Source organism: Haliotis rufescens, unplaced genomic scaffold, assembly GCF_023055435.1.
Source record: "Haliotis rufescens isolate VD_foot unplaced genomic scaffold, xgHalRufe1.0.p SCAF_59, whole genome shotgun sequence".
NCBI classification, from domain to species: Eukaryota; Metazoa; Mollusca; class Gastropoda; order Lepetellida; family Haliotidae; genus Haliotis; species Haliotis rufescens.
This window is the reverse complement of record NW_025964323.1, coordinates 2,336,913-2,359,598: the sequence shown is the minus strand read 5'-3', so window position 1 is coordinate 2,359,598 and position 22,686 is coordinate 2,336,913. Positions and strand designations below refer to the sequence as shown.

Below are 22,686 nucleotides of genomic sequence, written 5' to 3'. Positions count from 1 at the left end.
TTCTGACTGAGGTAAAATTATAAAGACACTACAGGTGCATAATTCTTTTACAAAATCACTGTTATCAGCTTGCAAACTGAAAGCTCCATGCATTGTTTCTTCTACTGTCAAGTGTACAAGCTCTGTTTCAGCATTATAGATAGATTGTAAACTGTTGTATGAAATTAAAGACTGTGACCCATAAATGCATGGCACAGACAAGACTTGAAACAGCCTTCAATGTTGTTTGCATGATACCAATGTCACGATTTGCTTAGGGTTTCGATTTAGATATGATGTAGCACCTCAGTATCCATCTATCGACTGCGTTTGATTGCTTAGTGGTTTGGTTGTACGTATACATTAGTCACTTTGAAGTGGAGATAATAAACAAATAAACATTAATCATTTGCAAAAATGTCACAAAGAAACAACATAAAATTGAAATTGTTATTCAGTTTTTTTTATGTCAGCGTTATGTTCAAGTTTTGTAAGATTTTTTATGGTTTCCATTAGGTTTCACGTAACAACCTGAAACTTACCAGTGTCATTTTTGAGATTTGTAAGCTTTGATAGTTTTATACAGTGGATATCAACAGTGTTAGTTTAAAACCTTCAATTGGAAACGTCACTATGAACTTCCGCTCGTAAAAACAAAGAATAAACCTGTGTTATCCAATTTCCGTTTCGTATACGGATAATTTGACACCAAGTGTGAGGATATTTCATTGTACTTTTTTAATATTAACTTTGAAAAGTAGAAACTTAAACAAATTGAGTTTGTCTAATTAGATCAAAAATAAAATCTGAGCTTAATATGCAATATCAATTGTTTTAGCAGAGAATCAAGGTTCAGATGAGTTGAATAAAACGTGCAGGAACTGCCAAGTTTCCCGAGCATTGTCCACCTTTGAGGTGTCACTAAATCCAGTACAATATGTGTCAGTTGAGGATATCTGAGTTCTCTGAAGGTAGTTGATGTACAGGGAAATTCGTAAGAAGTAACAAGTTAAAAAACCTGCGCAGCTATGGTTTATTCATTTACATCATACACTTCACATACTCAGTGTGTATATTCCATCAAACAGTGACCCATCTCAATATCTGAAACCCTTGCCGCCATAGCCAGGGCCGCCATAGCCAGGGCCGCCAAAGCCAGGGCCGCCAATGCCATAGCCATAACCATAGCCATAGCCGTCGCCATAGGGGAATCGTCCTCCGCGGTTAAACTGATCTTGATCAACAAATTGCTTGTTGGACTGTTGTTGATTGATATTAGCCACCTGCTTTGGGTATTGGTTGTTCCAGATGTCATTTCCCCCACGGCCGTATCCTCCTCCTAGTGGATATGTGGCTGAGGCCATCGCCACCAGAACCAAACAGAGTGCAACAGCGAGGGTGTTCATTGTTGATGATTCTGACGAGAGAATTAAACGTTAACTGGTCAATCAGGATGCAGCGTAAGATTAAATTCAACAAAAATGGTGTCAAACTTTGAGTCACATTTGTTTTTGGTTGTGTAAAGTTGATGAATATGACAAGGTTTGCATCATACCCCTGCTCAGATGGCATTCAGACTTTAGCCTAACGTTGGAAAGGGCAGACAATTTTGGACTCGGATTTGTTACTCTAACTTGACAGCTGCTCCGGAAGTGCGCAGTGGTTTTCGCGCCTCCCTTCTGTTACATACATAGACACATGTTCGATCGCCAGGTACTGTTGTTGACTTTTGTGAATGTATAAATGTGTATGGACTGCGAGTGAGTTGGATTTAACACAACTTTTAACAGTATTCCAGTTATATCGCAGCGTGTTAGCTTAATGTTGGAGGAAAGCCCCATATGATGCAGGTCTCAGACGTTTACCACTTCGGTGAAACCCGCGAGGACGGGTATGGTGCTGACAAACCTAGAAACATAATCGGGGCGAACCGGGATTCGAAATCACAATCATAGGTTTCTGGTGTGCCCGAGGGACGCAGCTCTGCACAGCAAAACGCGGCACCTTAGACGACCGGGCCCCTTTGTATTGGCTGAGAGGGCATGAAAATGTGTTATTATTTATTAAGTCAGCTTCTGTCTGAGTTTTGTGCTGAAAATATGCATACTGATAATCTGAATAAGTATACACTAAGTATACACTGTGTCTACTAATGGCTTTGCATATCCTCAACCAGTGTTGTCTATTGTCATCAAATATCTATTATTCTGCAGTGTTGTGCACTCAGATTTTTCTAAGGGGGTAAGGTTATGGAAAGGGAGCTTTCGACGCATAGGCTGTTTTGCTATATGCAAATACACAAATCAAAATAGCGATAATCAAATTTTTATCGATTGTATTTGAAGGATATACAAATAAATTGCACGTCAATATATAAGTGCAATAGCGACGTTAAACCCAATTTCACCTCACACCACCTTCACAAATAAATTGCATCCTGTATTCGAACAAGAAATCATTATATATCTAAACTGTGATTAAGAACATTTGTTTTTATTCAGAGCCCTAAATCAACCTGTCTCAGAAAGTACCGTGTCAAGAGAGGATGCTTTTCATGAACCTTTTCATAATGTGTCTTTAGAATAACTTGGTGGTTTGATTGCTGTTTTCCACAACGTATGCTTAACAGTTGCCAAGTGACATCTTAACAAGTTTCGTTTGGCCAGCAGTTTCAATCTGCATGGTACGGTGTGTTCATTTAGTCTGTCAGCCATCATTTGGGCACCCGGTTTGACACAATTATTTCCCATTAAACATGCAATCATGCGATATAAGGTGGTTATTATCGAATAATAATCATTGACGTAACTACAAATACCCCTTTCAGTATATTTCATGTCCCTATAATAATATTCTCTTTATTGTCATTATGTAATTTTGTTACCATCGACATGACCCTGTACTGGGGTTAAGAACAGACACAACAACGTCTCACAACAAAGACATAATGTTTATCAAACATGTCTGCTGCATAACAATGCAGGTTCCAAAATGATGGTTGAAAGGCCAAAGTCATAAATACAAACATTAATCCAGCGTTGAATTCGAAACAACACTGTGCCAATGTTTCGAAATGTAATTTCTGAGGCTGACTGATAGCTTGGTCGTGGGTTTTACCAAGTTTGATATGTCCAACGTGTAATATGCGCATTACTTTCTTCCTATATCATGATGAAATGCCTTGATATAACCGAGACATCATTTGAGGCATCGTTAAACAAAACTCACACACTCTCTCTCACTTGAAAGAAGGTATACTCACAGGACTGCGACGATGTTCAGAGTAACGTTGCCTCCAGTATCTAAGCCTTATATATAGCTCACATTAGTTGTTTGGTCCTATTTCTTTTGGTACTAGATCCTTATGTGTGACACTCATTAAGATATTGTGCAGTTCAGTTTATTGAAGAGTTATTTTGAATTATTGTACATGAAAGATAAATGAATTATGATTGATGTATTAGATTAAGTCATATCCTCCTTTATAAAGAAAAATGGTTATATTTTCCACTGTTTTGGTTTAACATATATATTCTCCCATCCCTTTGTACGAATTGAAAAGAAATTAGAAAGTGTCTTGAAATAAGGGAATTTTCATATAAATATTCTAATTAAAGATTTTGCCCTACTTCATGGTGATGTTTTTATTTCCAGATGATATATTTTCAAGGTTTCAGTCAGAGCTTCATCTTTGGTAATAGTTAGTAGGTTGGTTGGTTTGGTGTTTAACGCCGCACTCAGCAATATTCCCGCTAAATGACGGCGGTCTGTACATAATTGAGTCTGGACAAGTCAATCCAGTGATTGATATCATGCGCATTAATCTACGCAATTGGGTATTGGTTATAGTGTGTGAGTGAGTGAGTTGGGTTTAATGCCGCTTTTAACAGTATTGCAGTTATATCACGGCGTGTCAGCTTAATGTGGGAGGAAAGCCCAAGTGAAGCGGGTCTTAGGCGTTTACCACTTCAGTGAAACCCACGAGCACGGGTATGGTGCTGACAAACCTAGAAACATAATCGGGGGGAACCGGGATTAAAACCCACAATCATAGGGACGCAACTTTGCTTGGTAATAGGGACACCCAGATAGCAAGCAATAAACTTCACGAATTAAAACCAACAATCGGTCAAACCTCCTTGGGTTGTTAGTCAAGACATGACGAGGTCGTTTCCCTTGTGATGAAAGGTTCACCGTCAAGCATATTTTGCTCGACTTGCAATCGCAAGGTATTCACATAATGAAAGGGTAAACCTGAAAGTTCTTTTCCCGTGTCAGCGGGCAACTCATCATAAATTACCTGAAAGAAATTGGCCTGTATAATAGATTTTAGATATGTATGTGAATAACAAAAATTTTAAATTTGGTTTGATGCTATTATCAACTGACATTATTGAAGGCTGTGTCCAGGAGGTTTAACTATCGTACAATTACTGTCCCTCTGGGTGACACGTAATCCTATCATAATCAATGTAACTATCATCAACAAGAGTTTTTAAGCCAACTCATTGTTGAATATTTTTTAATTTTGGCTAGCATTGTGCACAACCACCAGTAGCTAAAGTGATGATGTAAATCCTGCTGGGTATCTTGCGGGAAGCAGAGGTTCTGTAAGTTCCCATGATCCTCAGCGTGGTGGCTGGTTACTCGTGGTCTATAACCCGTGTTTTAAAATTGTATACTTGATATGCTGAAATATGTTTCATAAATTGTTTTTAAATATAACTTTGCATAAATGACTCAATTGTAAGCATATTAACTTGGTCTCTTTGCTATATGGCTGAAATAATGCCGATGTGACGTTTAATTTTAACTCACTCACTCACTCACTCTTTGGTAGTACATACAATTAGAGTCGGTGTGTTTAACACTGATTCATTATGGAGAAACGTAATCGCCCTACAAACAGTTATGTTCCTTTAAACATTTCATACAATTCGAATAGTTTATTTGTTTTATGCTGATTGTATTTTCTCTCTCACAGCTTTTTGTCATTTCTGTAAACCAATGCAACAGTTATTAATAACAACATATTGCCTCGGTCCTTTTTGGACTGTTAGTTGGAATACTCTAGCGAGACGCTTGTTGATCCACTCCATCATTGAAATGCTTGAGGTTAACTTGATATCGCGTTGTATATTCGATAAATATAACATGACATAACATAACAGATCAAGTCGATCGTGTGGACAGGGTGACCAGCTCATGACACTGCCAGACACTAAAGCACATGTAGCACATATGCCTCAGTCACCCCGAATTAAAATGGGTACCCGGTAGGATGAGATGGTAATGTGAATGTTAACCTCCTGGAGCTTCACAGGCTGAGAAGGCAGCTTGGATTGTATTTTCCCCAATGAACTGAGAATTATGACTGAATGTCTACTGATTCATTGATTGGGGTAACAATACTACTGTTTTTTGCATGCTCCTTGTGTATGGATGCTAGTGCAATATAAGTACACACATCCATTGTTATTATCATGTAACCCTCGTTTAATTTATTAATTTATCAATTCTACCAACCAGTCACGTCCCGGTTCATATTAGAACGAATTGCACATGTTAGATTCAGAGCGTGTGCATCTTTCCCAGATATCAGACGTGTTTTCTCGGCAGAGAGAGAAAACATCGTACTTGATTTTTTTTATTGACAACATCATTGATATCAATTTCAATTTATGCACTAGTTATAGTGCTGGAAACTTTTTAATTTTTCTATTTACGGCACAGAATTGACAGTGTCTTTTGCTTGAACTAATATTTCAACCCGAGGTGCTGTGCAAGTATGGTCAACGATGAGGTGCCTTATCCCCTGGGACGGGTAAAGACTAGTCTGTCATGGGAAAGATTCTACCCTGATCCAAATGCTAGCGAGTCGAATACACGAGATGATGCATATCTAATACCATGTCAGCCATTCTGGAATTGTTCAGACAGAGAATTGGTACAATACAGGTACCCTGAAAAATATAATCTTTCTGAATGGCAATATATTACATCTGATAATGCAATACTGACACACATTGTTGGAGTACTGGAAGCACTCCATGGAAACATGGAGAAACACGACTCACCAGCATTATTATCGTTCGGTTCTAACAGTTCGTCCTTTGTCCGACCGTACCCTGTACTCGATATGTGTATAGGCCAATCAGGAAGATGTCTTTTCTCTTCCTGTGATAGTATGGGTGATGAGACTTTGGGATACTTTATTTAAGAGTACGTCATGAAGAGTACTTTTTGGTATTCCCAACGTGACAGCAGCTTTGCGTGGTGAGATCTGCTCGAGATAACAGCATCCATAGCTCGCTTTAACCTATCAAATGAATTAGCAGGTTTTCATCCTCCGGCGCTCATTTTAACAGATCTTTCCAGATGGTCCTACAATATATTTAGAATCAATCGAACCATATCCATATAATGAAGAATAACGGGAAACCTACTGGTACCTAATATTTTATAGTTATGAAATATTATTTCTTATCGAAAACGCCGTTTTCTTAAGATTGATAAACGCGACTGAGATAACATCTTTATTGATTGACAGTTACTGAATATTTATACAAAAAACCATGCAGCCGACATACTATACTAACCCCCAGAATAACCATCTCCAAAGACAAAATCACTTGAACCACCCCGCCCCAAATCGAAACCCTCTTAATATATGTAGAGCCGTGAAGATACGGGGTGGAATATGTCTTCAACAACCCATGCTTGGCGTAAAGGGCGACTATGCTTGTCGAAAAAGGCGACTAACGGGATCGGGTGGTCATCAGGCTCGCTGATTTGGTTGATGATGGCATCGTATCCCAATTGCGTGAATCGATGCTAGTTCTCTGGATTGTCAGGTCCAGACTCGATTATTTACAGACCACTGTCATTTAACTTGAATATTGCTCAGTGCGGCGTCATACAAACAAACAAATAACTGCAACATTTGCAGCCTTTGAATTCTAAAAATCCTTTAATAGATGTACCTTTTCTATTGTATCAAAGTTTTCTGGACTCCATAATAGTGAGTGAGTACTGTTTAGCGCCCCTTTTAACAGTATTACAGTTATATGACGGCAAGTCAGCTTAAAGTGGGAGGAAAGCCCCAAGTGAAATCCACGAGAACGTGTATGGTGCTGACGACTCAGCCGACTGTCCTTGTCGTTAAAGGCGACTAACGGGATCGGGTGGTCAGGCTCGCTGACTTGGTTCATGCATGTCATCGATCTCAGTTGCGTGGATCGATGCTCATGATATTAATCACTGGATTGTCTGGTTCAGACTCGTTTATTTACAGACCGTTGTCATATAGCTGGAATATTACTGAGTGCAGCGTTAGACAACAAACCAACCAACCATAGCTACTGTTAATGGTGATCTCAAAAACACCACTTTGACTTCCCATATGATGCGAGAACCCTGTGCTACAACAGCACAACAAACAAGACAAAATCCTCTTCAATTCCAAAAGGCAGAAGAATGACTCAGTCTGACACCTTATATAGCCAACTGCTGGAGAGATAAACAACACGTTCGATCGTGCCGGTCGCTGGTCTCCGGACAGGGTGATGGAGTAATTCAAGAATGATCTCTTCTTGAGAAGCAAGTGTTGATTGAGTTTGGTGGCTAAGCACTCTCTTAGAATGATTTGTGTACATAACAGCCCCTGAGATATAATTTGCTGTGAGTTCCACTACACAATTCTGACTGAGGTAAAATTATAAAGACACTACAGGTGCATAATTCTATTACAAAATCACTGTTATCAGCATGCAAACTGAAAGCTCCATGCAGTGTTTCTTCTTCTGTCAAGTGTACAAGCTCTGTTTCAGCATTATAGATAGATTGTAAACTGTTGTACGCAAGCAAAGACTGTGACCCATAAATGCATGGCACAGACAAGACTTGAAACAGCTTTGGATGTTGTATGCATGATAACAATGTCACGATTTGTTTGGGGTTTCGATTTAGATATGATGTAGCACCTTAGTTCCCATCTATCGACTGCATTTGATTGCTTGGTGGGTTGGTTGTACCTATACATTAGTCACTTTGAAGTGGAGATAATAAAGGGAGATAATAACCAAATATACATTTATCATTTGCAAAAATGTCACACAAAAACAACATAAAATTGAAATTGTTATCCAGGTTTTTTTATGTCAGCGTCATGTTCAAGTTTAGTAATATTTAATTTATTGTTTCCATTAAGTTTCACATAACAACCTGAAACTCACCAGTGTCATTTTTAAGATTTGTAGGCTTTGATAGTTTTATACAGTGGATACCAACAATGTTAGTTAAATTTTGGTGTCCGAAATTGAAACTCAATCAGAAGAAAGGTTTCAAGTAAACGTTCAATTGGAAACGTCACTATGAACTTCCACTCGTAAAAAACAAAGAATAAACCTGTGGTATCCAATTTCCATTTGGGTTACGGATAATTTGACACCAAGTGTGAGGATATTTCATTGTACTTTTCAATATTGACTTTGAAAAGTAGAAACTTCAACAAATTGCGTTTGTCTAAATAGGTCAAAAATAAAATCTAAGCTTAATATGCAATATCAATTGTGTTAGCAGAGAATGGGTTCAGATGAATTGAATAAAACGTGCAGGAACTGCCAAGTTTCCTAGTCATTGTCTACCTTTGAGGTGTCACTAAATCCAGTACAATATGTGTCAGTTGAGGATATCTGAGTTCTCTGAAGGTAGTTGATGTACAGGGAAATTCGTAAGAAGTAACAAGTTAAAAAACCTGTGCAGCTATGGTTTATTCATTTACATCATACACTTCACATACTCAGTGTGTATATTCCATCAAACAGTGACCCATCTCAATATCTGAAACCCTTGCCGCCATAGCCAGGGCCGCCAAAGCCAGGGCCGCCAAAGCCATAGTCGCCATAGCCGCCGCCATAGCCGCCGCTATAGGGGAATCGTCCTCCGCGGTTAAACTGATCTTGATCAACATATTGCCTGTTGGACTGTTGTTGATTGATATTAGCCACCTGCTTTTTGTATTGGTTGTTCCAGATGTCATTTCCCCCACGGCCGTATCCTCCTCCTGGTGGATATGTGGCTGAGGCCATCGCCACCAGAACCAAACAGAGTGCAACAGCGAGGGTGTTCATTGTTGATGATTCTGTTGAGAGAATTAAACGTTAACTGGTCAATCAGGATGCAGCGTAAGATTAAATTCAACAAAATTGGTGTCAAACTTTAAGTCACATTTGTTTTGGGTTGTGTAAATATGTAATTGTGTGTTGTTCATACCAAATATGACAAGGTTTGCATCATACCCTGCTCAGATGGCATTCAGACTTTAGCCTAACGTTGGAAATGGCAGACAATGTTGCATTCGGATTTGTTACTCTAATTTGACAGCTACTCCGGAAGTGCGCAGTGGTTTTCGTGCCTCCCTTCTGTTACATACATAAGACACATGTTCGATCGCCAGAGTACTGTTGTTGTTTTTTTCGAATGTATAGATGTGTATGGACTTAAAGTGAGTTGGGTTTAACACTGCTTCTAACAATATTCCAGTTATGTCCCAGTGTGTTAGCTTAATGCTGGAGGAAAGCCCCAAGTGATGCAGGTCTCAGACGTTTACCACTTCGGTGAAACCCACGAGGACGGGTATGGTGCTGACAAACCTAGTAACATAATCGGGGCGAACTGGGATTCGAACCTACAATCATAGGTTTCTGCAACTCTGCACAGCGAATCGCGGCACCTTAGACGACCGGGCCCCTTTGTATGGACTGAGAGGCCATGAAAAACATGTTATTATTTATTAAGTTAGCTTCTGTCTGAGTTATGTGCTGAAAATATGCATACTGTTAATCTGAATAAGTATACACTAATATTTAACCATTAAATATTCTAGGTGTGTGTCTACTAATGGCTTTGCATATCCCCCATATCCAGGATATCGGCATATCCAGCAAAGAATATATTTCCCCCCTAAAACCTGAGGTAAAAGTGACATGTTAAGTATTTCTGGAACGTATTTTCAAAGACCTTTCGGGCTCCCAGAAAATAGAATGGACGGTCAGTACTACACATATTACTTTTCCTAATGACCTTGCATTGCTGCATACATGTGACCCTGCCCTTGTTAGATTTCTATAAATGTGTTTAATATTTTATTTACTAGCAAAGGCATACGAGGAACCATGGCTACAGTAAACGATCATCCCATGATAAGGTCCACTACAATTATTCATCCCTCATTCAAAGATTATCTGCTTTGACTTTTCATCTTACAAATAAAGATATCCTCAACCAGTGTTATCTATTGTCATCTAATATCTATTATTTTGCTGTGTTGTTCACTCAGATTTTTATAATGGAGTAAGGTTATGGAAAGGGAGCATTCGACGCATAGGCTGTTTTGCTGTGTGCAAATACACAAATCAAAATAGCGATAATCAAATTTGTATCGATTGTATTTGAATTATATACAAATAACACGTCCCATTTTAATTCTGGAAACCCAAAAGTCCAGAAACTCTACGCTCTTTGCCCAGTCTCGGTTAAAGGTATTTACAAAATTAAACATGCCGTTTTCATGGGAACATACCAAGGAAGAAAAAATGAAAAAAAAAATGTTTAAAAACTCAATATTTAGACTATGTCGCCCATGGGCCTGCCCATGGGCGAAGTCTGGCCCATGGGTAGGCCCATGGGCGAGAATATGTTCCTTTACTTAAAACTCATGTTTTTGATTCGCAAATACATTTAATGTATTCATTCAAGTATCATGACACAATATTTAACTCATTTTAACTTAATTCAACGATTTTATAGCGATATTGAAATATTTCGCCCATGGGCGAGAAAAAGGTTTGGCCAATGGGCGAGAATATGTTCCTTTACTTAAAACTCATGTTTTTGATTCGCAAATACATTAAATGTATTTATTGAAGTATAATGACACAAAATTTAACTCATTTTAACTTAATTCAACGATTTTATAGCGATATTGAAATATTTCGCCCATGGGTAGGCCCATGGGCGAGAATATGTTCCTTTACTTAAAAGTCATGATTTTGTTTCGCAAATACATTTAATGTATTTATTGAAGTATCATGACACAAAATTTAACTCATTTTCACTTAATTCAACGATTTTATAGCGATATTGAAATATTTCGCCGATGGGCGAGAAAAGGGTTTGGCCCATGGGCGAGAATATTTTCCTTTACTTAAAACTTATGTTTTTGTTTCGCAAATACATTCAGGTGTTCTTACTATTTTCATGGCACATAATGTAACACAATTTTACTCAATTCAGCTATTTTACAGATTTATTGAAATATTTCGCCCATGGGCGAGAAAAGGTTTTGCCTTCGAAATCCTTGATTATTATATCATGCCAGAGTTCTGAAATTCAGTGACAATGCTGTTGAACAGTAGAATCTGATTGACGTATTGTGCAGAACCTGTTTGACACTATGGGTTCCAGGACCACTAACACTCTGAGCTGAAAAAGTTTGGTCCTAACCGCACCCAACATCTTTAATGAACCCGGCCTTATCTCTCAAAACGTTTTGGCAGTTTATCATACGAATTCATGTGCGTGTACAACATTAAATTTTAGTTAGTTTATATTTCATTTCCCATTTTATGACCCGTTGATACATCCCAAGGTGCAATTACGTGACAGGTACGCGTGCGCGTATTTTAATGGAAAGAAACTATTCGTCTTTTATTGCATAACGTTTGGCTGAATATCTTACATTCTAACGAAATCTCGAAATAATTATTTAATTACAAGCAGTGTCGAACTGACTAGTGGGAATTATGTTTCAATGCGATTGAGGAAAACGTGAGTGAATATTGTGACACTAAAGCAACTTTTAACTGCATTGTCACTTTTGGTATGAAAATGGTAATAGTTAAGAAAAACGTAACAGCCTTCTTATGATAATTCTCATATTCTCATTAGTACGTTGTGTCTAATTACAGTGTCGGCCTTATTTACAGGTGATTCTACAATACTTGTTGTCGGTCAATTACAATCTGCCACACCACGCGTGAATAAACAGTTATGCAGGTGTTGCTGTGGGCAAATACCTAGCCTGTACATGTATATTTTTTGTGGATACATGTATTACATATTTTCGTTGATATGTGGATATATTAAGCACCAAGACACAAAAAGTTTATGAAAGATGAATTTGTGCCTTGATATATATATTCAACGCGAACGAAGCTTGTATTTTCTCCGCGATCCTGATGTGTATCATCGTTTAATTGGTCATTCATTAAAAGTATGTTGTGAGGCGATATCAAAGGAGCCGCTCAATATACACAGTGTCGTCCGTTTCGCGTGAACTACCACCCTACCCTGTCAGTAAGAGTTATGTAATCGGTACACAAATATATTTGGTGCGATGTCAGTGTGGAAGGAGTTTGAATTACGTCCGCCAGTGGCCACAGAAAGTATAGTACCAATCAACAAGGCCAATGCCGTACTAATAACCTAGTGACTCGCGTAACAACGGCTGTCAATATGTCTGCTACATCTACCATACCATCATCCCTGTCACAACTGGCGTATTAACGGCTTATTCAAAATATTAATTGTAGAAATGTCGTTACCAGAATAACGTACGTCGTATTCAGTCCTCAACTGGATGTTACATTCCTTATATCAGTTAACAGCCCTGTTTGTGAAAATATTTACTAGACATAAGATTTAAAGACTAATAAAATCAATTGTAAGACCACATAGACCATAAAACCGAATAAAGTATGTCTTGGTATCATCTCTTGTGTATTAGATGATGGCAATGACCGGAAATGTTATGACGTTAGATTAAGAAGGAGAAACATTAAAGTGTTTTACAATACTTGGAAACATGAGCAATAAGATGTAGCAACATAAACATGCATGGAATAGGGGAAAAGGATGAAAACAAATTGAAAAGGATTTTAATACAAAATTATCGAACTAAATAACTTGCCTGAACAGAAAGGGTACCCAAACTTGTTTGACAGTTATTCGTGTGTTGTAGACTGTCGAATGGGACTCATGTGTGTACGTAGGGTACGCATATCTATTGCAAGTTTTAGTACTCATACACTTTCTCTTTTTGTGTTTTGTTAGTTGTATAACGCCACACTTAGCAATATTTCAGCTGTATGGCGGCGGTCTGTAAATAATCGAGTCTGGACCAGACAATCCAGTAATTGACATCATGTGCATCGATCCACGCAATTGGGATACGATGACATGCATCAAACCAAGTCAGCGAGCCTGACCACCCGATCCCGGTAGTCGCTTCTTGCGACAAGCACTGTCGCCCTTTTACGCCAAGAATGGTTTGTTGAAGATCTTCACGGGTCTATTGAATGCAGGGATTTGTGTAAAGTCATTCAGACAGCATACAATGCCAACTAAAAAATTACACTCAGTGTCTCCGCAAAGTAATATAGTACGGTACTTAGAGTACATGTGAGATTATACTCAGATTAGGGAGATGTTATTATTCTACCTCATAATGTATTTAATGAAATGAATGAAAAACAAACTCAACGGCTAAAAGGTTTCATTGAAAAAACTACCCCTAGTCTTGACTAATAAAACAACTGCAACCCGACACAGATTAAACGCAACTTACAAACACAATCATAATCTGGTTAGTCTGTATCACTCAACGAGGCCGCTTACTTTGCCCACAGTATGAAAGTATTGGGCAGTTCAGTAATTAGGAGCCCAAACCAGGCAGGTACGCTGGTCACACTTGACTGGTCTGACTGATGATTAGGTCGTCTGACAATTGTGAGTGAACCATAGCAAGAAGTATCTGCGAAACTATTTGCTCCTTTTATGGGACCGATTAGTTTTATGACCATGGGCCTCGGCACAAGCGTGGTGTTGGAAGACAAGTTATACATGTACATCCGATATGGTGACTGTTTTTCGCTATTCATATTCTAAATACATTCATAATACCACAACATTTTAGTACTCCTTGAAACTTTACAATCACTTCAATATGTACAATAGATTGAACGAGAACACTTGATATATTGCAGGTTATTAAATCATTGTATCTATTATCAGCCGCTACATTTGTATCGTTTGCATTGTACAAAGAAATATTTTATCTGTCCTCTTGCAGATTTAGCCTCAGAATGTGCTCATTCGAATTAGGAACGAAAATAATTGCTTATCATGAGTATATATGATACAGTTAAAAGTTACTTGTACACTGTAGACGTATTCACTTTAAAGTCGCATACGACCTTCGCGAGCGAGTTGAATGATCCAGGTTAATTGGAACGAAGTCTAGAGAGGGTTATACAGTTTTGTATTTGGTAATGTGTAGGTTTGTTAAATATAATTTTTTAAATTCCTGTTATATCAATATGTAAAAACTATGCGCTTAAAAGCAGAGCTGACTTGATGGGAGATAGCCACCTCAGATTGTCTGTTGGACACGGTTTAACCTTACTGTGTCCTCACCCTGGTTGTTGTTACCGTTGTTATAAGGGATTAAGAGCTACGGCTCTTTTGCATTTTTGGTTACAGTCTGTATCACTAAAGTGGACATGTGCAGGTGAACTCTGTTCAATTAGTATATGAAATGCCCCAAAATGTGAACTCCAGACAATAATAACCTGAGGGTAAATCCACGTGCGTCTGCCTTTCCCCTCGTTCACCTTCGAAATCCTTGATTATTATATCATGCCAGAGTTCTGAAATTCAGTGACAATGTTGCTGAACAGTAGAATCTGATGGACGTTTTGTGCAGAACCTGTTCGACACTATGGGTTCCAGGACCACTAACACTCTGAGCTGAAAAAGTTTGGTCCTAACCGCACCCAACATCTACAAGTTTGTAAGCTTGTAGACATCATTAAGAAGTAATTAACAGTCCCATGCTGAGACCTTTCTCAAAATTCAGACCGGTGGCAGGCTGCCAACAAAGAGAAGAAAATATCGCAACCCCGACACGAGTGTGCTCAGTCAAACAATGAACTTACGACCGGCAGAAAACAACTCCAGTTGAGTATGCCGATCCTGTATCTCAGCCGTGTTGGCCTGAAAATTTAAACATGCTAATTAAATCCAAAATCGTATAATTATTTTTAATAGAAACCGTATCTTAATTTGTTCTTGCACTGCATCATATCGTGTATTTCATCTGTATATGTGTAATGTGTATATGTATCAATGACTACACTTATACCGCATATTCTGCAACAGACTATAATTAATCACCTTATTATTGTCTCTCCATTTACCATGGCTGACTGCACTAATACCCTTTTAACAGTGGACACCGATATCAGTATACATGTAGGCTTTTTTTTCCAAAATGAAGGATTAATGTGCATATGTGGAGACTTTAATTCAAGAACTGGAACCAAGACGGATTATATCGAAGGCGTCGATGAGGTTTGTGATCGGATGGTTATTGACTTTAAAGAAAATAGCTATGGTGATCTATTTCTTGATTTTCTGATAAACTGTAATATGTGTATGTTGAACGGCCGTGTGGGGCATCATGACTTTACTTACATCAAAAACGGCTGTTCAGTGGTAGATTATATTGTAACAACACATGAAAACTTATCTTGCTTTAAAGATTTTAATGTGATCAAAATGTCATCTCTTGTGAATGGTTATAATGCACCAGACGTCATCCCCGACCACTCCGTGCTTGTATGTGATATATTAGCTCCCAGACTAGTTAGCCATACTGATGATTCTGACTGTATGATTGGAGCCCCCAAACATAAACGTTATAAACAACGTGACATTACCAGTTATTTTCTCCAGAGTGAGGAGGCTTTAGCCATGGTAACAGAGACAATACATAAGATAGAGACACAGTTGTCTGTTCAGCGGGATGTAAATGCTGCTTGTACTGAGTTTTTGTCATGCTTATATTCTGAACTGGACAGGAATGTTGATGTTGTCTCTCACAGCAATATCAGTAAAACAAAAGGTAAATCCATGTATAAACCTTATTGGTGTGAGGCCCTCCAATCCAAATGGGATTCTGTTTGTTTAGCCGAACAGGATTGGTTGAAAAGTAAATCTTCTTTAAGAAAGAAAATGTTAAAACAGAAGTATGTGTCTGAACGGAAAGATTTTGATAAACTGCATCGTAACTATAAACGCTCGTACCAGTTACAAGAACAACAGCGCTTGCTTGACAAATATAAACATCATGATAGCCGCGAGTTTTGGAAAGTTATTGGCAAAATAGGTATTGCTAGTGATAGGCGAAACTCTATCCCATGGGAGGTAATTCGTGACGGAAGTGTGATCACAAACAAGGAGGATGTTCTTAATATTTGGAATTTAAATTACAGCAGTTTATATAATGCTGATCCATTAAATACCTTTGATGATGCTCATTTTCAGAAAATTAAATCCGAAATTAACAGTGACAAAGTAGAATATCCCCCCTTCGATGCTAGTCACCTAAATGTACCAATATCTCGTGAAGAGGTTGTAAATGCACTCGCCCGTGTTAAATGCGGCAAAGCGGCGGGATCCGATCTTATACCTGCAGAAGCGCTCAAAAATAGTTCCTGTGTGGACATTTTACTGAGGCTTTTTACTTTTTGTTTTGAATATAATACCTGTCCTGATGTTTGGCGCCATAGTATTATTTCACCAATCCTGAAACCAGATGCCGATCCCCGAGACCCACTTGGATACCGTGGGATCTCATTAATATCAGTACCTTGTAAAGTCTATTCTGACATTTTAAACACACGGTTTACAAAGTGGCTTGAACGTAATACTATTTTGGCCGATGAGCAGAATGGATTCCGTAGAAAGCGGAACACTGTAGAACATATATACTCTTTATATTCTGTTATTAATAATAGGAAATCTCAAAAACGCTCTACATTTGTATGCTATATAGACGCAATGAAGGCGTTTGACAGAGTAAACAGGGATTGTCTCTGGTACAAATTACTTAAACTTGGTGTTAACGGAAAATATTTTTCTGCAGTGAAGTCGTTATATGATGGCACTCGATCCTGTGTGTCCCTTAACGGATACTTGACAGAGGATTTCCCTGTGTACAGTGGAGTGAAGCAGGGCTGTGTGTTATCACCGACACTTTTTTCCGTGTTCATTAACGACTTGGTTGAGGAAATTAATGACCTGCACTGTGGTGTTGACATCGGCGATGATTCTATGCTTAGTTTACTCTTATACGCCGATGATATTGCTCTTATAGCCGGCGACGAGCACTCATTACAACGAATGTTAAATTGCGTTGATAATTGGTGCAGACGATGGCGTCTTCAAATTAATATCAAAAAAACTAAAATTGTCCATTATAGACAGCAGTCTGTTACGCGTTCCAGTGTCAGTTTTCACTGTGGAGGAGAGAATATTGAAATTTGTAATGCATATAAATATTTGGGACTTTGGCTCCAGGAACACCTAGATTTAAATTTCACAGCTAAACAAATTGCTAAATCTGCCGGAAGAGCCCTCAGTGTAATTATTAGTAAATTTAAATTAGTTGGAGGAATGACCTATGATGTTTTCAGTACTTTGTATGACAATCTTGTACAACCTATCTTAACGTATGGTGCAGCAATTTGGGGAACCAGAGAATTTAGTTGCATAAATGCCATCCAAAATAGAGCGTGCCGCTTTTTCTTGGGTGTAGGAAAAACTACTTCTAATTTGGCCGTAAGAGGGGAGATGGGTTGGTCATCGATTATTACTAAACATAAAATCGAAGTTGTGCGTTTCTGGAAGAAGTTGAATTCAGCTCCCCCGCAGAGAATTATAGCTCGTATCAGAAATTGGTCTCTGTCATACCGAAAGTCCTGGGACAGCAGAGTTGTAAGAATGTTTGGTTCTTTTGATCTACCATTTTTGGATCTCTATAATATTGGTAATATAGATTTCCAAATTTTGAAATCAAAACTGATAGAACTTGACAGAGAAAACTGGTTGCGTGGAGTTTGGAATGACACTGGCCATACTACAGGCAATAAGCTTAGAACGTTTAGATTGTTTAAAAATACACTGAATGTTTCATTTTATGTACGCCATATTCTGGATAGATCACGACGAAGCACTTTAGCTAAACTTCGCTGTGGAACTTTACCCTTAGAATTAGAAAGAGGTCGTTATACACGCCCGAAAACCCCTGTTTCTGAACGCGTCTGTAAACTATGTAACGGCCAAACTGTTGAAGATGAAGTTCACTTTTTGGTAACGTGTGACTGTTATAGAGAGCTAAGACTTAATCTTTGGCAGAAAGTATCCCTTATTAACCCCTCGTTTATTACGATGTCTCCGGCAGACCAAACCGTATTCTTAATGCAGTGCGACGAACTGGTTAAACCACTTGCTGCATTAATCTTCTCAATGTATCGGAGAAGAAAATATATAAAACAATAAACTGGGTAGTTGTGTGCGTGTGATAATTCTTATCATCTATCATGTTTTGCTGTGTTGTAGGGTTGATGTGTGGGGGTTGTGATGGGTGGCTGGCCCGAGAGGTTGTGATGGGTGCTTGTTTCATGTTGTGTGTGTGTGTGGGGGGGGGGGGGGGGGGGGGGGGGAGTGTGTGTATGCGGCGGTAGATTGTTACTTTGTTGGTGTCTTTGTGCGTGGTTGGTGCTTCTTTTTTGTGGAGACGGGGAGGGATGAGGATGCGAGTGAGGACGTGGTTGATGGGTGCGGATGAGGGAGTTGGTGTGGATGCGGGAACGGATACAGGTGAGGGTGTGTTTAAGAAATAGAGTGTGTGTGAGAGTGATTTGTGACGGTGAGGGTTCGGATGTGATTGAAGTGATGTCAATGAGGGTTTGGGTGTGTCTGAATGTGCGGGTGTGTTTGCGTGGTTTGCGTAAGCTGCTGTGGGTGAAGGTCTGGATGTGGGAATGGATGTGGTTGTGTGTATATAGGATTTTTGTATGGGGGATAATATTATGAATGTTATTTTCATAATTGCTATTAAATGTGGTGTGTACATATATAAAATAATGTTTTTATGAGTTTTTTAGTGTCTCGTAGGCCATTTTGGCCGGCCGCTGAATTTTTACATCTTGCCTTGTCATTTTATATGTACAGCGGGTGACACTATAATAAAATATTCTTCTTCTCTTCTTCTTCTTCTTCTTTTTGTTCAAAAAGGAATATGCAGGAAATTATATGTAACAATTAACTGTGTACTAATTACATGTTTGAATGTTATCAGTTTTACGTTCTGAGATACAGTGATGTAAGCATCTTCTAAAATCTTCTAAAAATATAATAAAATACAAAACTCTCTGCCGCAATTTTTTGTGGAAATCATTCGATCAAGTAAAAAATGACTGCGTGACCAGACGAATCAACTTTTTATACCCGATAAAAGAAACTGCCGTATTTTAGGAACAGTGCTTTAACAAGACATTTGAAATTTCTAACAAGCAGATACATTAGAGACAGTGACTAGACTACAGGTACGTAATCCGTATCAATCAAAGGTGTAAAAAAACTGAAAATCATATCTGTCGGAGACCTACCAAATTACCAAGTTTTATCATTACTATATTTATTACAATGCAAATACTTTAGTGATACATTTTTTAGAGGAGAGGACATACACACAAGTATATTGCTTCCGTGTGTGAATGCAGGTTGTACTTGGTATCTCAGTTCTCAGTTTCATACCGGTTGTATAACTGAATTTGTATATGGAACCATGCGTACGGCATGACAATTACTTGCTATTCGTCAGTTTACAACACACATAACACGGTCAAAACTTTTAGGCACCGCTTTTGCGAGTTATGTAGTACAGTAATGTTTTATTAAAATCTATTTCAATTTGTCTTCACCATTTTCCCTATTGACAGTCGTTGTTACGTGCGTCACTAGGTAATTAGTACGGATTGACCTTGTTTATTGTTTCTATACTTTGAGGATTTCTGTGACAACTGGCGGACGTAATTCAAACTCCTTCCGCACTGACACCGCATCAAATATATTTGTGTACCGATTACATAACTCTAATGGACAGGGTGGGGTGGTAGTTCACCGGACGACACTGTGTATATTGGGCGGCTCCTTTGATATCTCCTCCAAACATACGTTTATTGAATGACCCCATTAAACGATGATGCACATCTCGATGAATATATCAAGGCACTAATTCATCTTTAAAAAACATTTTTTTGTCTTTGTGCTTAATATATCCACATATCAACGAACATTTGTAAAACATGTATCCTAAAAAAAATATACATTTTCAGGCTAGGTATTTGCCCACAGCAACACCTGCATAACTGTTTATTCACGCGTGGTGTGGTAGATCGTAATTGACCGAGAGCAGGTATTGTAGAATCACCTGTAAATAAGGCCGACACTGTAATTAGATACAACGTACTAATGAGAATTATCATAAGAAGGCTGTTGTTTTTTCTGAACTGTTACCATTTTCATACTAAAAGAGACAATGCAGTTAAAAGTTGCTTTAGTGTCACAATATTCACTCACGTTTTCCTCAATCGCATTGAAACATAATTCCCACTAGTCAGTTCGACACTGCTTGTAATTAAATAATTATTTCGAGATTTCGTTAGAATGTAAGATATTCAGCCAAACGTTATGCAATAAAAGACGAATAGTTTCTTTCCATTAAAATACGCGCACGCGTACCTGTCACGTAATTGCACAGTGGGATGTATCAACGGGTCATAAAATGGGAAATGAAATATAAACTAACTAAAATTTAATGTTGTACACGCACATGAATTCGTATGATAAACTGCCAAAACGTTTTGAGAGATAAGGCCGGGTTCATTAAAGATGTTGGGTGCGGTTAGGACCAAACTTTTTCAGCTCAGAGTGTTAGTGGTCCTGGAACCCATAGTGTCAAACAGGTTCTGCACAATACGTCAATCAGATTCTACTGTTCAACAGCATTGTCACTGAATTTCAGAACTCTGGCATGATATAATAATCAAGGATTTCGAAGGCAAAACCTTTTCTCGCCCATGGGCGAAATATTTCAATAAATCTGTAAAATAGCTGAATTGAGTAAAATTGTGTTACATTATGTGCCATGAAAATAGTAAGAACACCTGAATGTATTTGCGAAACAAAAACATAAGTTTTAAGTAAAGGAAAATATTCTCGCCCATGGGCCAAACCCTTTTCTCGCCCATCGGCGAAATATTTCAATATCGCTATAAAATCGTTGAATTAAGTTAAAATGAGTTAAATTTTGTGTCATGATACTTAAATAAATACATTTAATGTATTCGCGAAACAAAAACATGACTTTTAAGTAAAGGAACATATTCTCGCCCATGGGCCTGCCCATGGGCTTACCCATGGGCCTACCCATGGGCCAAACCTTTTTCTCGCCCATGGGCGAAATATTTCAATATCGCTATAAAATCGTTGAATTAAGTTAAAATGAGTTAAATATTGTGTCATGATACTTGAATGAATACATTAAATGTATTTGCGAATCAAAAACATGAGTTTTAAGTAAAGGAACATATTCTCGCCCATGGGCCTGCCCATGGGCCTACCCATGGGCCAGACTTCGCCCATGGGCAGGCCCATGGGCGACATAGTCTAAATATTGAGTTTTTAAACATTTTTTTTTCATTTTTTCTTCCTTGGTATGTTCCCATGAAAACGGCATGTTTAATTTTGTAAATATCTTTAACCGAGACTGGGCAAAGAGCGTAGAGTTTCTGGACTTTTGGGTTTCCAGAATTAAAATGGGACGTGTTAAATAAATTGCACGTCGCTACATAAATGAAATAATCTTGGACGTGACGTTAAACCCAATTTCACCTCACCTCACCTTCACAAATAAATTGCATAATGTATTCGAAAAAGCAATCATTATATATCTAAATTTTGATTAAGAACATTTGATTTTTATTCATAGCCCTAAATCAAGCTGTCAGAAAGTACCATGTCAAAAGAGGATGCTTTTCATGAACCTTTTCATGATGTGTCTTTAGAATAATTTGGTGGTTTGATCGCTGTTTTCCATAACGTATGCATAGTAGGATTCATCGGTTAAGCGTGAATTGACCTTGCAGCATGTATCAGTTGCCAAGTGACATCTAAACAAGTTTCGTTTGGACAACAGTTTCAATCTGCATGGTACGGTATGTACATTAAGTCTCTCAGCCATCATTTGGGCACCCGGTTTGACACAATTTTTTTCCCATTAAACATGCAATCACGCGACAAAAGGTGGTTATTATCGAATAATAATCATTGACGTGACTAAAAATACCCCTTTTAGTATATTTCATGTCCCTATAATAATATTTTCTTCGTTGTCATCATGTAATTTTGTTACCATCAACATGAACCTGTACTGGGGATAAAAACAGACACAACAACGTCTCACAACAATCACATAATGTTTATCAAACATGTCTGCTGCATAACAATGCAGGTTCCAAAATGATGGTTGAAAGGCCATAGTCATGAATACAAACATTAATCCACCGTTGAAACAACACTGTGCCAATCTTTCGAAATGTAATTTCTGAGGCTGATCGATAGCTGGGTCGTGGGTTTTACCAAGTTGGATATGTCCAACGTGTAATATGCGCATCACTTTCTTCCTATAACATGATGAAACGCCGTGATATAACCGTGACAACATTTGAGGCAGCGTTAAACAAAACTCATACTCTCTTTCTCACTTGAAACAAGGTATACTCACCGAACTGCGACGAG

At 38.3% G+C, this 22,686-nt stretch overlaps 1 protein-coding gene across 1 annotated transcript; it reads right to left on the bottom strand.

The window, feature by feature from the left end:
- Positions 1-1,001: 1,001 nt before the first annotated feature.
- LOC125374588 (keratin, type II cytoskeletal 1-like) lies at positions 1,002-22,686 on the bottom strand. The gene is made up of 3 exons (XM_048385497.1): positions 22,673-22,686; positions 8,870-9,121; positions 1,002-1,147 (listed from the first exon to the last, which is right to left on the bottom strand). Exons 2-3 carry the CDS (start codon positions 9,108-9,110, stop codon positions 1,077-1,079), a joined length of 312 nt encoding a protein of 103 aa, XP_048241454.1. The 5' UTR covers positions 9,111-9,121; positions 22,673-22,686; the 3' UTR covers positions 1,002-1,076.

Excerpts from the sequence above, each read along its gene's own strand:
- LOC125374588 (XM_048385497.1), bottom strand. The coding sequence starts at position 9,110 with ATGAACACCCTCGCTGTTGCACTCTGTTTGGTTCTGGTGGCGATGGCC. Across the intron at positions 1,148-8,869 it reads CGGCTATGGCGACTATGGCT|TTGGCGGCCCTGGCTTTGGC; the intron begins TTGGCGGCCCTG and ends ATGGCTATGGCA.